General features: G+C 43.8%; 1 protein-coding gene across 1 annotated transcript; it reads right to left on the bottom strand.

Moving 5' to 3' along the window:
• Positions 1–10,838: 10,838 nt before the first annotated feature.
• Positions 10,839–17,482, bottom strand: LOC138946263 (uncharacterized). Its single transcript, XM_070317798.1, has 3 exons — positions 17,064–17,482; positions 13,249–13,445; positions 10,839–12,067 (listed from the first exon to the last, which is right to left on the bottom strand). The coding sequence occupies exons 1-3, from the start codon at positions 17,214–17,216 to the stop codon at positions 11,119–11,121; spliced, it is 1,299 nt and encodes a 432-aa protein (XP_070173899.1). The 5' UTR covers positions 17,217–17,482; the 3' UTR covers positions 10,839–11,118.
• Positions 17,483–17,681: the final 199 nt, after the last annotated feature.

Raw genomic sequence — 17,681 nt, 5'->3', positions numbered from 1 at the left:
TTTCAGAGACAGACAGACTCACAGACAGACAGACAGACAGACAGACAGACTCACAGACAGACAGACTCACAGACAGACAGACAGACAGACAGACTCACAGACAGACAGACTCACAGACAGACAAACAGACAGACAGACAGACAAACAGACAGACAGACAAACAGACAGACAGACAGACAAGCAGACAGACTGAAGAGACGGCGGCGAGACACTGACACTGACACATTTCGGAGTACGGGCCAACAAGGAGATTCACGAGAGTCACAAGACAATTAAAATATGTACAATACAGTTGGCAAAGATTATGCGGCAAAATACACGCCCGGTTACCATCACACACAGGCAATGACAAGACGGGGGGAGAATTAGACACAGAGAGACAGCAACGCAATGACATGCATTTTTAGAACTGCGCTTTGTCCGCGTAGAAATGGACAGAATCAAGCAAAAACATAAACATGCTGTCCAGGCATGTGTGAATAGGTACGCAGATACGGACGGACTGACAAATTCAGTTGAATGCGAACACGTGCACGCACTCACACACCCACACACAAACACACACTCATGTACATCAAGTTATAGTAACATGCATGCATGCGCACGCACATGCATTGACGCGAACGCACAAATACACGAACGCAAAAACAAACATACACTGACACACATATACACACACACGAACACATGCACACATTACACACACACGCGCACACGCACGCACACACACTCACACACACGCGCACCGGACAAACACACACACACAAACACACACACTCACACACACACACAAACTTTCCTCCTTCACCCCCCCCCCCCCACACACACACACACACCTAAAACAACCATCCATCAGTCCAACTCACCATGCTCCGCTGACACAGACTCTGCTCAGGAAACCGTTGATCCAGCCATCCTTCACAGAACACATTCAGTCACAGACCAAAGTTTCGCGCCTCTCCGGCAAAAACACCCGCAAAAACCCTGACAACAACGAAGCTGTCAGTTGCCGTAGTTCGCAACACGCAATTTATTTAGTTGTTTCCTGTGCTAGCAAAGCTACACTGGTCAGCACAGATTCCAGACTTGAAAAGGCCGTCATAGGCAGGGTTCATTCCGTCACGCCTGCTTGATAGAAAGACAGAACATGCAGCACACGCTGGGGCCAATGCAGGCTATAGATCATTTGTTATATCACACCGACATCTGTTGGCACAGCTGAGACGATGAGAAGTACCGGAGAAGTTACAAACACCCTCAAACACAGGCGCCGCGAAACAGCCAGTGCTAGTGAATGAACTCTTCTTTCTACACTGCTTCGACGCTGTCTGCGAAAGTCTGCAAGAACTCTGGCACCAGAAAGACAGGGAAAGAGAGAGTTGCATGTGATGAAAGCGGGTTGGCGCTCTCACTTCTGTCTTGTCATTCAGTAAACTACGTTCTGGCGCTGTTTTGGGGGTACGCCGAGGAGGTGTGTGTATGTAATCAAATATTGTAGCCTACAGTGAACATTCTCTGTCTGCATCCTTTGATGAAAAATTGAATATAGGAAGGAAGGCCGGTAGAGGAATACAACATTCATAACATTATCACAAGGGAGGGAGTGTTATGTTTCCTTCGTATAGCGATGTGGGTACATGTGTACTTTTCTTTAGCCATACATAAGGCGATACACCGGTCAATTGGGCGCAGGGGTTCAAGTTGAGAAAAACGTTGCGCCTTTTAGTCCCGAAAGTACGATAGTAACCGTGCATGACTGACCACAGGCGAAGGTGTCGTCCACTGGACTACTACTATCACAGAAAGACTACAAGGTTCGTCATTCACCTTTGAGTCTTCTGTGTTCTTGGAGTCGCTTCCTGAGGAAAAATATTGTTCAAGACGGTTTGCCTCTTCCTACAGTCTGTGTAAGGTCAAATAAATACAGTTGAATGATTGTTTGAACTATATGCACCTTTAGTTTTCAGCTTCCGTTCGCTGCAGGTTGTTTTTAACCATCATTTGGACGAATCTTCGTTTGCGAGCCGCTAATATCCACACGGCGTCTAATTATGCATCCGCACCGAATATGCATACCAGCGCTCATTGGTCTAAAACATATGTAAATATTTTGCGGCAAAGGGAAGCTACCCACGGGAGTTTTCACTTTCGGTATTAGTGAAGAACCGTTTGCCACTTCATTCAAAATGAGGAAAACGTTTCAGTCGACCAATGAAAATAATCATCGAATATCCTGTTATTAACCAATGAGCGCTGGTATGCATATTCGGTGCGGATGCATAATTAGACGCCGTGTGGATATTAGCGGCTCGCAAACGAAGATTCGTCCAAATGATGGTTAAAACTGAACAACCTGCAGCGAACGGAAGCTGAAAACTAAAGGTGCATATAGTTCAAACAATCATTCAACTGTATTTATTTGACCTTACACAGACTGTGGGAAGAGGCAAACCGTCTTGAACAATATTTTTTCCCCAGGAAGCGACTCCAAGAACACAGAAGACTCGAAGGTGAGTGACGTACCTTGTAGTCTTTCTGTGATAGTAGTAGTCCAGTGGACGACACCTTTGCCTGTGGACTGACATACAGACCTGCATCTCGGATGGGAACTGTGCATGGGTAGGCTATGCATTGAGTCAGTGCCAGTGTCCGCACAGTGAACAATCTGTGTAGGTCAGTTTAAATGATAAAATCATCAAGATGAGATAAGACACACGTGCACTCATCTTTATCTGGCACAGTCAGTGTAACAACGACATGCCCCTTGTTCATGTCATAGTGACACAGCACTCATCTTTATCTGGCACAGTCAGTGTAACAACGACATGCCCCTTGTTCATATCATAGTGACACAGCACTCATCTTTATCTGGCACAGTCAGTGTAACAACGACATGCCCCTTGTTCATGTCATAGTGACACAGCACTCATCTTTATCTGGCACAGTCAGTGTAACAACGACATGCCCCATGTTCATGTCATAGTGACACAGCACTCATCTTTATCTGGCACAGTCAGGGTAACAACGACATGCCCCTTGTTCATGTCATAGTGACACAGCACTCATCTTTATCTGGCACAGTCAGTGTAACAACGACATGCCCCTTGTTCATGTCATAGTGACACAGCACTCATCTTTATCTGGCACAGTCAGTGTAACAACGACATGCCCCTTGTTCATGTCATAGTGACACAGCACTCATCTTTATCTGGCACAGTCAGTGTAACAACGACATGCCCCTTGTTCATGTCATAGTGACACAGCACTCATCTTTATCTGGCACAGTCAGTGTAACAACGACATGCCCCTTGTTCATGTCATAGTGACACAGCACTCATCTTTATCTGGCACAGTCAGTGTAACAACGACATGCCCCTTGTTCATGTCATAGTGACACAGCACTCATCTTTATCTGGCACAGTCAGTGTAACAACGACATGCCCCTTGTTCATGTCATAGTGACACAGCACTCATCTTTATCTGGCACAGTCAGTGTAACAACGACATGCCCCTTGTTCATGTCATAGTGACACAGCACTCATCTTTATATGGCACAGTCAGTGTAACAACGACATGCCCCTTGTTAATGTCATAGTGACACAGCACTCATCTTTATCTGGCACAGTCAGTGCAACAACGACATGCCCCAGGTTCATATCAAAGTGACACAGCACTCATCTTTATCTGGCACAGTCAGTGTAACAACGACATGCCCCTTGTTCATGTCATAGTGACACAGCACTCATCTTTATCTGGCACAGTCAGTGTAACAACGACATGCCCCTTGTTCATGTCATAGTGACACAGCACTCATCTTTATCTGGCACAGTCAGTGTAACAACGACATAACATGCCCCTTGTTCATGTCATAGTGACACAGCACTCATCTTTATCTGGCACAGTCAGGGTAACAACGACATGCCCCTTGTTCATGTCATAGTGACACAGCACTCATCTTTATCTGGCACAGTCAGTGTAACAACGACTGACATGCCCCTTGTTCATGTCATAGTGACACAGCACTCATCTTTATCTGGCACAGTCAGTGTAACAACGACATGCCCCTTGTTCATGTCATAGTGACACAGCACTCATCTTTATCTGGCACAGTCAGTGTAACAACGACTGACATGCCCCTTGTTCATGTCATAGTGACACAGCACTCATTACGAGGCTTTACCGAGAACAGTCTCAGTTTTGCTGCTCTTTGCGTTATTATTTAAGTGTAAGCCTTATTATGGTAAACAGAAATGACCTGGTATTCTTAATCACCTGCTCATCTAATTTATAGTTTTGGTGGGGATTTTAATTACGCAAAAATGAAGAATGCAGTATTTTAATTAACCCAGACTGAAAATCATTTGACCTTTACACGGCCCGAATGACTTGAGAGCATTCTTCCACTTGAATGCATACCAAAAACCAACAAGCCTGGCTGCTTTTCAGTTGTGCAGAGTGGCTTTTTTGTTTTGCTGAATTAGTCGTGTAACTCATACCGTGCCTATGTTAATCTGCAATTTCAATTCGGCAAAGACAAGTTCCAAGTCTGCATAGAAACCAGTACACCTAAGGCGCCATTTTGAAAACTATGCAAATTAGATGAATTTTAATCAACGAGCGGTTTGCTTCGCCCAGCTCTCCTGTGTCAGGAGTCCGGACTTCCCTCCGTCATCACATTTTATTTACTCCTCATAGATACCCATTCGTCAAAGCAGATTAAGACCGTTGGGTTTAAAAAGTCAAACCTACAGTCTAGCTTACGCATGCAAATTCCGTGCCATACAAGGCTAAAACGCTTCGCATAGTGTAAACAAACACACTTCCGTTGGAGAATATTACGGTCTGAAATTACTACCAAACACGGCATTCCGATTTGAAAAATAAAACGCTCAAACACTAATTATAAGACCTTCGGGCCACGTGTGTGTTGTCGTCTATTCAACTCCCAAAACGAACCCTGTAGCTCTCGGCTCAATTTCACATTTGCATTTCCAGGAATAGCGCATGAAATACTCAGGGTTGAAAGGTAGGACGACAATTATGACTGGCGCAAAAAGGCGTCACAATGAGAATTACAGTCTTGGAGTCCTACTTAAAAACACTGCCGTTTTCACTTTGAGTAACTCAGCGCTCAAACGTTTATTTTAAGGTTTCCTGGTAAGTGGTCACATAATTACAACCCCCAGCCTGCACAGTATATGGCTCTTGGGGCGATGAGAGTTTTCTTGTTAGACATTATCACTTTAAGCTGCGATTTTTCGGTATGTGTTCACGTGGAAGGCTGCTCCTATCCCGTGTAAAACCTTGACCTGGACACATAAATGGCGTACATGATCGTTCCCATGGGAAGAAAAATAACAAGTAAAAAAAAAAACACACGCCATTTTGCTGGCTGTTTCGCTATCTTCTAGTGTCAGGGTCACCCTGCGACTGGGTCAGTTGTTCGACCGAAGGAAAAAATCAGTAATTGGGGCAGTGTCCACCGGTCAGAGGCGGCCGAGATCTACCGGAGAAAAAGGCCAAAAGATCTATGGGAAATGTCTTGGTGTGTCTGTCTGGGGGAGTTGAGGTGAAGGGTAGCGGGGAGCGTTATAACAGGTGTGTGCGTGGAGGGAGAGGGTGGGTAGTGCAATGACAGACAGACAGACAGACAGTGACAGTGAAAAAGTCAGTCTGTCTGTCTGTCTGTCTGTCTGTCTCCGTCCGTCCCTCCCTCCCTCCCTACCTCCCCCCCTCTCTCTCTCTCTCTCTCTCTCTCTCTCTCTCTCTCTCTCTGTCTCTCTGCATGCGCAACTATAGGCATCTGGCATTCTGTTATCCAATGAATATTTGCATTTTCTTAACTATATGCTTTCATCGTCTTCTTACCTACCATTACCCAAAAGAAGACACTGGATGTATACGTAATAAGGTCGTGTGCCCCATATTCTCAAAGTTTACCAAAAATGTCCACATACAGAATTAAACACCACACAACGACAAAAAGTTGAAACAGATCAAAAAGAACTTTCACAAGCACTGAACAATGATGCCGTTCTTTTGCCAATTGCCTCCGGGTTTGTTTCACTCCTGCTGCTTTTCTAACTTTAAAGGAACACTCCTTACCATTGAAAACAAGAAATTCCTTCGAGGTAGGAAAAACACCCCCGTTGGTCAAAGGGAAATAACCATTCTCACTGCACCCATTCTCACTGCCACCAACTGAGAAGGTTATTTCCCTTTGACCATGAATATGTTTCTCTATAAGTCCTTGTAGAATCTTAATCCACCAATAACTCTATAACCGTGTGTTTGACTGGTCCCAATTTTTGTAAGGACCGTCTCAGGAATGTCTACAACCTGTTCACCTTTATGGACTTCTTTATCAATTCTATCTTATTTGAAATTAATTCATTACAAAAGCCCACCTTGTCACTGTTGTTGTTGATGTTTTGTTGTTGGGTTTGGGTGGTTTTGTTTTTGTTTTTTGTTTTTTGGTGGGGCCTGCCGAAAATTGCCAAAAACTATAACGGCGGGCCAAAATATACCAAAGAAACAAAATTCCCGCAACATCCCTGTAGTAATTAAATCCCGAACGGCTCTTTGTTCCTCTCGTCCAACTTGCTCGCGTGATCAGTTTCCCCTCAGACGGGTTTTTTTCTTTTTCTTTGTTCGCCTTGCCTTGGCATTTTTTCCTAACGCGACATAAAATCCTTTAATTCCCCTCCCGAATAATTCACAGCGTAATTTGAACAGTTAACGACACAGTGCAGGCCGAGTCAACGACATGAAAAGGCAGCGTGATGGGTGTTTACGTAAGAAGTGGGAGGGGATCAAATACACTTTCACTGGAAACGTTAACCTTTGCCATTTTCGCTGTGCCAGGATTTGCTGGCGGATCCGGTTAGATTGTCGCCCTTGCGTTGTCCGTTTCCAGACCGGGGGGGGGGGGGGGGGGGGGGGGGTGGGGGGGGGGGGGGGGTGATCTCCTATGTGTGGGCAGGGAAAGATGACAGTGTGTGTCCGTGCGTGCATGCGTGCGTACGTGTGTGTGTGCGTGCGTCCGCGCGCGCGCGCGCGTGTGTGTGTGTATGTATGTGTGTGTGTGTCAGTGTATGTGTGTGTGTGCGTGTGTGTGTGTGTGTGTGTGTGTGCGTGTGTGTGTGTATGAGTGTGTGTGTATGAGTGTGTGAGTGTGTGTGTGTGCGTGTGTGTGTGTATGTGTCTGTGTGTATGAGTGTGTGCGTGGGTGTGTGTGTGCGTGTGTGTGTGTGTGTGTATGTATGTGCATGAGTGTGTGTGTATGAGTGTGTGTGTGTGGGTGTGTGCGTGTGGGTGTGTGTGTGTGTGTGTGGGTGTGTGTGTGGATGTGTGTGTGCGTGTGTATGTGCGTGTGTGTGTGTGTGTGTATGTGTGCGTGTGCGAGTGTGCGCTAGAATGTGTGCGTGTGTGCGCGTGCGTCCGCGCGTGTGTGTGTGTTTGTGTGTGTGTGTGTACGCGCGCGTGTGTGTGTGCGTGTGTGTGCGCGCGCGCGCGTTTGTGTGTGTGTTTTATTGTGTGTTTTTTCTCATATCTTTATCCTTTTTTCTGGTCATGAATCGGCATCCATCTTACTGAATTTGGCTCGTAAAGCCCAGACAATGGGCAGTTAGGTTGTGCAGCTGAACGGCTTATATTTTCTTAATGTTTGTGCTTGACCAAGAGAATCGAAAGTTTTATCGAAAGGGCATGATCACGATAAAATAAGAAATGGGTGGAGATAACAAAAATAATAAATAAACATAAATAAAAACCACATTTCATACACGCATGTCTACAGCTCTCTCTCTCTCTCTCTCTGTCTCTGTCTCTGTCTGTCTGTCTGTCTGTCTGGACTCAGCTCATGGACTATAATGATTCTTTGAAAAGATTTACTTCGCACACTTACTGATAAAACAGCAAGCAACCATCTATCACATCCGGTCATGTGGCTGTTCCAGACGGAAGTGACGCGGTGACGTTCACTCCGTGCAACATCCCCAACTCGGCGCAAGGAAGCTGGGAGGTGCTTGACGTCACCCGCACTTCCGTGGAAACCACCGTCACCCTTTCGTCATCGGGGCTGACTAGCGTCACGTTCTGGGACAAGACCCTCAACTACACCTGCTACGTGTAACAAGGCGACTACTACGTCTTTGTGTGAGTATCGGCGTGTTCGGTTGTTTAGGGGATAGACCATTTATCCTGGACCGCCAACTAGCTCTCTCTCCGCTCTTTCTCTCTATTACGAGGTAGCGGCCCCTCGCATTTAGGAACGAAGAGAGGTACAGAAAAGCGTGCTATCCTTCTCAGCGCAACTACTACCCCGCTCTTCTTGGCCTTTCAGAAATCAGGGGGGGGGGTGTCACATCCGGTGTCGATTGTAAACATGGACGAAGTTGCCGAGGTAAGTTCTGAAAATGCTAATAAACTCAGCTAAAGTGCATATGGAACATGTTTTTCGATGAGTTTTGTTAAGTTTAGTCCAGTTCATTGTCACCTCCCATTGTCACAAATAACTGGAGCGTGCTTTCTTTTCACTGTCTTTCAAACCGGACGCTGAGCGCCCCTGTGAAAGTCGAGGGTCGTAACCTCGAAGGGTCACGTGACGAGTTGGCGGTCCAGGCTATTTGGTCTATGTTTAGGGGCAGTCCTTGCCGTACAAATAGTTGTGCTCACTTTCTCAAATCAGACCATTCCTTCACTTTGACTCACACCAAAAGTTACTTCTTTTTTTCTGAATTAATCTCATATTAAAAAGCCACAAATGGTGTTTTAAGAAATCAATTCCTTTCTTGTTTAAATACACGCTACACAGAAAGCAGCCGGACTGTTGGTTGTTGGTATGTGTTTAAATAGAAGGATAACCTTACCCCACGTAAAAGCTTAACCAGATATGATATGGTGAGCCGAATCCTTTACACGGGAAGGACACTGCCCTTACAACTTCTTTCCTTTTCATGCAAGCTATCATGTGCATCGGTTGGCCTAGTGGTAAGGCGTCCGCCCCGTGATCGGGAGGTCGTGGGTTCGAACCCCGGCCGGGTCATACCTAAGACTTTAAAATTGGAAATCTAGTGGCTGCTCCGCCTGGCGTCTGGCATTATGGGGTTAGTGCTAGGACTGGTTGGTCTGATGTTAGAATAATGTGACTGGGTGAGACATGAAGCCTGTGCTGCGACTTCTGTCTTGTGTGTGGCGCACGTTATATGTCAAAGCAGCACCGCCCTGATATGGCCCTTCGTGGTCGGCTGGGCGTTAAGCAAACAAACAAACAAACAAACAAACAAACAAAATCATGTGCATCATCATGGCAGTTCTGTCCAAGTTTGTACATGGAATACCAGCTTCCATTCACTTTGACACATACCGAAAATCAACGTTCAGGCTGCTTCCTGTGCAGAGTGGTAGTGTTATGTTTGTGTCAGTTGCTGCAAAGCTAATTCAGCAAAGCTAATTCAGCAAACAAAATCTCGAAAGCAGCCAGGCTGTATAATTTTAGCCTGTATCCAAATAGAAACATCCTTTTACCCCAGAGCGAATCTTTGGTTTTGAAGATTGTTCCATTTGGAACCACACAATGTTAGAAACCCCATAAACGCAACTTTTACTCCCATTTCCCCTGTTAGTCTTGGTGGTGGAAGGGGTGGAGGGAGGGTAGCGCGACATTTGTTTGCGCGAGATCACATAATATGGGCATTATCCCTTCGCCCGCATCCCATTTTCGCGTACTGGAAGTAAACATTTGGGGAGTAAAAATTTCGTGGAGGGAATAATTTTTTCGTACCTTGGGGAGTTCTTTTCTCGTAGGAAAGGTGTACTCGGAGTAAGAATTTCGTATTGTTTTACTCCGGAGTAAATTTTTCGTGGAGTAAAAATATCGTGTTTTTACATACAATAAGAGTATCCTTTCACTTTGATATTTTACAAAAAATCCACACCCCGACTGCTTCCTATGAGTAGTTCGATTTTCTTAATGAATCAAATTCTTGAAAGTTCATCAATGTTTTTTTTTTACGAAATTACTTCATGAACAAAATCCCATTCTGCATAGACTGTTGATTTTTGGTATGAGTCCAAATAAAACCTTGGACAGATCTGAGATGCTGTTTTCATAGGGAGCGTGCCTTTAATGTTGTGCACTGTGTGAGATGTGAAAGGTAAAAGCCAAGTATGACAAGTAAATTGTTAAATTAAATAATGAATGTAACAGTGAATGCCTTGTCAGAAAAACTAATCGAATTTTTTTTTCCTTTCCAGCTGATCTTTCGACGCAGCGGAGCGTCCATCGCCACCATCTCTGCACAAAATGTCTTCCTGTCTTGTTCCCTTTACCTGTGTATTTCTTCATTTCTTGGGTTTTAAGTTTCCTGACACTGAAAGCATATCTGATTGATTGTTTGCTTGTAAAAAGGTTGTTTGTACGCTCGCTTTTGTTTTGTTACTTTGTAATTGTTGTTGTGTATATTTCAAGATATTTAATATAAATCACAAGAAACGGCATCGTTCCGGACTCTATGTTGTGTGCTTGAGGTGCAGTTGTTTTAAGTGTGTGTGTGTGTGTATGTGTGTGTGTGTGTGTGTGTGTGTGTGTGTGTGTGTGTGTGTGTGTTTGTGTGTGTGTGTGTCTCTCTCTCTCTCTTTCTCTCTCCCTCTCTCTCCACTCTCTCTCTCTCTCTCTCTCTCTCTCTCTCTCTCTCTCTGCCTCTCTCTCTCTCTCTCTTTCTCTCTCTCTTCCGTGTGTCTGGTTGTCACGTCATTCAAATCTCAGCCACACTTGCTCGTCAACGTTGCAATCAAATCCACCCAAAGTTGGTTTTTTTCAGTTAAAGCAATACAAATCGGTCGTACAAGACTCTTTTATTTTATTCAAACAAGCCAAAACGGAAGAAAACTCTTTATATTTTCAAAAACAACATCATGCAGTGCATGAACAAGGACCGGGTAGTAAACTCATTCATACTCGCACAAATCCGGTACAACTGACTTCAAATAATGTCATGTTTGATTATTGACAAGTTAACTAACCAAGTCAGTTCGTCGTTGATTTGAGCAATAGCTTCAATCATCGGTATCAAGACAAATTCTTCAGAAGTTCCTTTTCTATCACGCAGAAAATTCTCAAAGCTGACTCTTTTCGGTCTCGGTCGCGGCATCTGACGTTTCCCTTCCGGTTCCTTGACATCCTTTCCCATTGGTTACCTTCGTCACGTGGTGTACTTGACGCCCGATGTCTTCAGTTCCTTTGTCCGTTTCGTCTCCAGTTGTGTCGCTCTGGGAAATTGAAGTGCTTGCGTCATAACAGATGACGTAGACGTTTGATTCTGTCGCGTCTTCAACGACAACGGCGGAGGAATTCTCCTTTTCATCCTCAAAACTGGGCTTTCTCGCACCACCGTGTGTTGCGGAGAATGGGGTATCATCATTACCAGCGAAGACCCTTTTACCTGTTTCCGTGTCAGATAATTTCGTCGCAGAGTCGTAGCTAGTGTTGGGAGAAATGTTGAGAGATTCGGCAAAAGAGTTGCAAATTTTCTTAATTTCCTCTTCGGAAGTAAGGCTACTGCTAAGGTCTGTCTTGTTTTCTGTCGCACTTTTGTGATGACTGCCGATATCTCCGCCCTCGCTGTCGGACTTTTTGCTCGCAAAAGTCTTGCTCTCTCCTGCAGCTTCGCTCCCGAAGCTTTCGTCAAAGCTTATGCAAGCCGTCCCTGCCGGAAAATCAGCGTAATCTTCATATTTGATCCGTGCGTCAGCGTACGCGTCGTCCTTTCTGACGTCATTGGCTGCGTTTAGGTTGACGTCATATGACACTTCGTTGACTGGTGCTACGTCACTCAGGATGCATTCATGCGCCGCGCACAGTGCACGTTGCAGAGCAGAGCGGACTTCGGCATCTAGGGGTTGCTGCAAGCGCACATACAGCAGCGCTGACGAGATTTGTGCGTCACCGCCTGGCGATGAGGTCAAAACCTCTGACGTAGGCCATTTGTAATGCTGCAGCGCTTCCATGATGACTTTGATGGCCTGCTGTTCCGCGGTGGGGAAAGCCAGCTTACTCAGGACAGTTCTGGGTAAAATAAAAGAGATGTCATTTACTGACATACACAAGTTTGTACTTGAATATCACGTCATTTTGCACGATGTACGTTTTTTTTCAAAATCAGCAGCGACTTTGACGACGTGGTTAATGATTTGAGACCGAAACCTTTCTGATCAATAACACTGTTCTTTTTTTTTAAAACAGGGAACAACCGACAAAGCTACAGCCCGAATCCCTCAAAGTTTAAATATGTGTCAGAAATGTAAATTTGATACCGAATACGGGGTTTTATAAGACTAGAACGGTTGATCCAACCGACAGGTTATATTCACAGCAACGGACGGACGCAGTGGTCAAATCGATAAGACATCGGCCTCCTATGCGGTAGGTCGCGGGTTCGAATCCCGGCCGCACCTGGTGTGTTGAAGGTGGAGATTTGTCCAATCTCCGGTCAACTTATGTGCAGATCTGCTAGTGCCTTATCCCCCTTCGTGTATACACGCAAGCTCAAGACAAAGATCCTGTAATTTATTTATTTATGTATATGGGAGATTTATATAACGCTTGACGTTCTCTAAGCGCTTTACATATTAATTTCTGCCGTGTGAGATGGAATTTTTTACACAATATATCACGCATTCACATCGGCCAGTAAATCTCAAGCCATTACGGCGAATATTTACTTTTCACGGCCTATTATTCCAAGTCACACGGGTATTTGGTGGACATTTTTTATCTATGCCTATGTCAGAGTTCGGTGGGTTATATAGAAACACGAAAATACCCAGCATGCTTCCCCCGAAAGCGGCGTATGGCCGCCTGAAGGGCGGGGTAAATAAAGGCATACACGTAAAAACCCACTTGTGCAAAAACATGATTGAACGGGGGTGTTTCAGCCATGAACAAAGAAGATTATACACCGACACATAACTTGCATATAAGTGGGCATTAACAATACACATGTGTACCAACAAGGTCCAACGTTTTTGAGTTTCTTTTCATCTTCTTTTTTTAGGGGGAGGGGGAGGGGGGGTAGTACCGATAAGACCCCCATTATTTCAATAAAACCCAAACTTTTGCACGCAGGTGTAAACAGTGTGGGCATTACTGAGTAGAAAACACACACACACACACACACACACACACACACACACACACACACACACACACACACACACAAACGCACTCTCTCTCTCTCTCTCTCTGACCTGAAAACATGCTCGACAGTTTCGTCAGAGAGAGCTTTGTACAGTTGTTTGACGTCATCGAAGTCGTGACCTCGTCGACGCATTTTGGCGAGCACCAATCTGACGAAGACGATGACGTAATCCATGACTGTGTGCGCTCTGACGTCATCTCGCATGAAAAGTTCTATGATGGCCATTAACTCCTTCTCTTTGGCCGCCTGAAATCAACAGGAATTCATCGTTGCTTTTTCGGTTGGAGGAATAGGTCTTGGGAATGGAGTAGGGGTGAGGGTAGGGGGTGGGAGAGGACTGATGGAAGAAAGGAGGAGAGGGGATGAAAGGATCTCTCTCTCTCTCTCTCTCTCTCTCTCTCTCTCTCTCTCTCTCTCTCTCTCTCAGAGAACTTTTCGAAAGGACAGAGGTGATTTGCACGATTTAGCCGTAACGTGTGTCTGTCTCTCTGTTTATTCGTGCCCAGCTGCGCGTGGTTGGGACGCTTAGTGTCAAGAGAGGGTGTTTCCAACCAAAGTCTGTCTGCCTGTTCGTCTGTACTCGTGTCCAAAGGAGTGTCCCTGACAGGGACTGTGAGTGTGGAGGGGGCAGGGAATGACATACCAGTATATGTCTGTCTGTCTGCATGTGTATGTGTGTGTGTGTGTGTGTGTGTGTGTGTGTGTGTGTGTGTGTATGTGTGTGTATGTGTGTGCTTGTGTCAGAGTGAGTGTGTGTGTGTGTATGTATATGACTAAGTGCCAAAAGGTGCGCACGAAAAGCGGACAAAGGGGCTAAAAAATAAAAGTTGACAAACACGACTGATATTGTGATTTTTGTTAAGACAACAGATGCTGGAACCCAATTACGAAAAGAAAAGATAAATTTACCCAAATGATTTTACAAATAACGATAATTTTGTTCGTTATATCATTCAAAACGGCACTGAGTCATAGCATTAAGGTTATCTCGCACGTTTTTAAAGCTAGGGCTTTGAAACTTGGCACACAACCAAAGTATAATGACCTCCAGGTATGGTGCACATCAAATTAAACAACATTGAATTTCAAGGTCACAGCGAGGTTAAATTTCCTTTGCAAACTGGAAAATTGTCGTTGTCACGTCTTACATGTTTTAATACTAGATCAGTTAGACTTTACATACTTCACATACTTTCAGCATTTTTATAAAACCTCATTAAAAGTGACCTGCTGGTTAATCTTTGTCAAAGTTCAAGGTCACAGCGGGGTCACATCTGGTCCAAATGTGGAATATTTTCAATTTATTCAGCGCGTTTATAGCACGAGCTTTGAAAATACACACAGTTCTAGTGTATAATGTTCACACACGATTAAAGTCTGGTTGAAAAAGTCAAGGTCACAGCAGGGTCGCGTTGAGGTCAAACATATACATTTTTCAATGAGGTTGAAGCTTGGGCCTTGAAACTTGGCACACTTCGCAAGTTAAATTAAACCTCATCAAATTCCAAGGTCACAGTAAGGTTAAAGATCCTTTAAGGATATTTTCTAAAAAAGGTGACCGCCTGGTTAATGTTTGTCAAATTTCAAGGTCACAGCAGTGCCATCTGGCTTAAACTTTGAAAAATTGTCAATTTCTTCAACTAGTTTTATAGTGTTTGAAGTCATTCACACATGATGAAAGTCTGGTTGATAAAATTTAACGTCAAGGTCGCAGCGGGGTCGCATTGAAGTCAGACACATACAATTGTCATTTTCACGAACGCCTTTTAAGCAACACCTTTGAAACTTCACACATTCCAAAGTTTTGATGTTGTTTGGTTATAATCAAAGTGTGGTCAATTTCCATGATTGAGAGCATTCAGAGGGTTGAGGTCACACAAAAAGTGATAATCTTTATAAGACTCACGTTTGCTGCTATTGCTCACTTGACATTGGTGAAAGTGCTTATTTTATAATTGTTGATCTTGATGTTTTGACCAATTAATATTACCAGGATCAACCATACCAGATTTCAAAGTCCAGAAGTTGTCAAACCTCAAACCTGTTGGAAGTTTCAAAGATTTAAGCATCAACAAATTTCTATTTGATTTGACCTTAAATAACAGATTTGACCTTAAATCTTAAAACAGATCAACCAGACTTTGGTTTTATATAAATTGAAGTTCAATACAATTTCCTTTTTTTTTTACCCAAACCATAACGCCACTTTGACCTTGACATTTGACTAAGGTCGACCAGCCTTGGTTCATGTTTGCTGGTGTTGTCCATTTGTAAATGTACTGATATCTGAAATATGACATGACTTATGTTTTGTCGTTCCATGCTACATGCAGTGTCCGAACAATCTCATTTTTACCCACACGAGACCCTGCTATGACCTTCACATTTCTCAAGGATCAACCTTGAATTCTCCATGTTGAACAATCATTAAGCAAAAGCGTTGTTTGAAGTTTGAAGGTTCTAGCTTCAAAAATCTCTGAAAAAATATGTTTCATCCGTTTTCTGAACCACATGTGACCAGCCGTGACCTTGAAATCTGACAAGGGTCAACAAGACTTTTACCATGCATGGGGGCGATTAAACCCCAAATGTGTGTGAAGTTTCAAGGTTTCAACTTAAAAAACGTCTGAGAAAAATATACATTTTCCTTTTTGGACAATGTGTTGCACGCAAGACAACACGACAAACGCTCGTGTTATCATTCTTTCACTTTAAGGTCGAATTGCGTGCCCGCTCTTTCGCTAATCTCAATTACAATTCATCTTGGAAGTTCGGTTTTATTACGCTTTTAATTAAGAAGATTAAACTAAGACAACAAATAGTTAGTTTTACCCATTAAACTCGATAAGGTAGTGACATTTTATGTTTAACGCAAGATGGTGTCGCACGCAAGATCTGAAAAGATGTTGACGACATAATTTCAACACTTGATAGCGCATTCGTGGTTCGTGATTTCTTCACAAATTTTGAACACAGAATGTGTCACGTGGTTCCGTAGATGAAGTAGATCTTTGTACATGTAAATTTTGTTTTTAAAAGAAAATAACCGTTAATTACCGAACATTTTGTCGCACGCAAGATATGACGAAATTTTCAAATCGTTTTCAAAAATGCTGTTCAAAAGTTCTGCAGTCTTTGCTGGATTACTTGAAAGACAGCAGTTTGATACACCGTTATCGCTTGACGTGTCGACATCAATTCCCGAATTTTTGAAAAAGAAATTTAGTAAATATCTGCGATTGAAAAATGTATGCCGTGATGACGACACATCTTGCGTGCGACACCTTAAATGTGTCTCGTCTGTAAAGCGATGTTTCAGGCATTCAATCAAACTAAATGCAATTCATTTGTGCTTCTTGTTATTTTTCTGTGGCATATTCAAAACACGAGGTATCACGATGTCCGTTTTCATATGGCCGGTTTTGGCGTTATTTTTGACTTTAAACAAAGATAACTTCAAAACCGTTCAAGTCAGACACACGAAATTATGTCCACTATCTCTTCGCACATTCATCCACACACACACCAATTTTCAGCAGACACACGTTTTTAGAAACATTTTTATTGTAAAACAAAGTCGTCTTCTGTTCTGTGAGCACCTTTTGGCACTTAGTCATATGTGAGTGAGTTAGTGTGTGTGTGTGTGTGTGTCTGACTGTATCTGTCTGTCACTGTGTCAGTATCGCTGGTCTGTGCGTAAGTCTGTGTGGTTAAATTATCAAGACAGATGTAATGGCCGTTTTATGGGTGATGCAGTACTAAACGACAGATTAGATGACTGGTTTGGAAACAATAGAGAATAACAAAAGCATATTCATGTTGTCAAACCTAATCAATTTCTACAAAAGTGTAACAAATATTTACCAGTTCACATCGGTGATCTTGTTGATCCTCAACCTGACTGACACGGCTCATGGTGATATCGTATTCTCCGGAAACTTTCTCTGTCCGTTTTATCAGGGATTCGATCTTAGCTGTCAGGATCTCAGAACCAAAGGTGATATTCGGCAAGTTCATTTACTTTTTGTTGCATTTGTTGTATGGTCAAAAGGAATCTCAATCGTCGCCATTCCAAACAGATGGAATAAGCCGTGTATGCAATTGACGGAATATCTGACGCGTAATGACGTAATTGGTTATGAAATTTTTACTTCATCGTCACAGCCGCCTTGGTCACTCACACATGTATAATACACAAACACACGCACACACACACGCAAGCAAGCGCGCGAGAGGCACGAACATGTGCACACACACACACACACGCACACGCACACGCGCGCGAGAGGCGCGGACATGTGCACGCACAGACACACGCGGCGTTCTATACACGCGCATACTACCACATAAAAACACGCACGCACGCACACTAACCAAGGTAGGGGAAAGGCTCCTAATATGGACCGGCTCCTAATATGGACCACCTCCTGTTCTGACAAACTAACTGCGCTAGAGCGCCCAAAACAATTTCATTCGCTTTAT

The sequence above is a fragment of the Littorina saxatilis genome, linkage group LG13 (assembly GCF_037325665.1).
Source record: "Littorina saxatilis isolate snail1 linkage group LG13, US_GU_Lsax_2.0, whole genome shotgun sequence".
NCBI lineage: Eukaryota > Metazoa > Mollusca > Gastropoda > Littorinimorpha > Littorinidae > Littorina > Littorina saxatilis.
This window is presented reverse-complemented; position numbering and strand designations above follow the sequence as displayed.